Source organism: Nanorana parkeri, unplaced genomic scaffold (assembly GCF_000935625.1).
Source record: "Nanorana parkeri isolate BGI_ZX_2015 unplaced genomic scaffold, ASM93562v1 scaffold2092, whole genome shotgun sequence".
Taxonomy (NCBI): Eukaryota; Metazoa; Chordata; class Amphibia; order Anura; family Dicroglossidae; genus Nanorana; species Nanorana parkeri.
In genome coordinates this window covers 72,070-72,609 of record NW_017308360.1, presented here as the reverse complement: position 1 = coordinate 72,609, position 540 = coordinate 72,070, and the positions used below count along the sequence as shown (strand labels likewise).

The 540-nt window shown below is 53.5% G+C and overlaps 1 protein-coding gene across 1 annotated transcript in view; it reads right to left on the bottom strand.

Annotated features, from left to right (window-relative positions):
* Positions 1-72: 72 nt before the first annotated feature.
* The window catches only part of OTUD3 (OTU deubiquitinase 3), a 6,778-nt gene continuing 6,310 nt past the window's right edge, over positions 73-540 (bottom strand). Inside the window, exon 8 of the mRNA XM_018572646.1 lies at positions 73-259. Coding sequence (XP_018428148.1) covers positions 77-259 — 183 coding nt within the window. The 3' untranslated portion in view covers positions 73-76. The remainder of the gene's footprint in view (positions 260-540) is intronic.

Genomic DNA, 540 nt, shown 5'->3' with positions numbered 1-540 from the left:
CCATCGCAGTGGGAACGAGGTGGTGCAACCCGGAAACACAGAGAGGGAACGGATCACCGGAGGCTTCATCAGCCAATCAAATGTTCAGAGCGGTGAGAGCTTTCACAACCGTAACGCCGGCCGCATCCCTGTCCTCCTCCTCCTGCCGATTATTGTCCATGTTACTAATCCGTAGTTCCTGCACCCGCTGCCGGTGCTTCTCCTCCTGCCGCTTCTTCTTCTGCAGTCGCTGCTGCTCCTTCCGCTGCTTGTTACTGAACTGCAAAGAGAAAAAGGAGAAACCGCTCGCTCTTCTCTCCGACCCCCGTCCTCCCCTCCGCTCTTCTCTCCGACCCCCGTCCTCCCCTCCAGTCTTATATCTGGAGGATATCCAACATCATCTAGCTCTTTCCTTTTGGACTCTTCCAGCAGCTGCAGAGAATGACCTTTGGTGTAATACATCTATGTGGTGTCCATTAGGGATGCACCGATACCAATACTAGTATCGGTGCCGAGTACTTGACCAAATGCTCCAATACCTGAGCTTCCAGTATCAGGAAG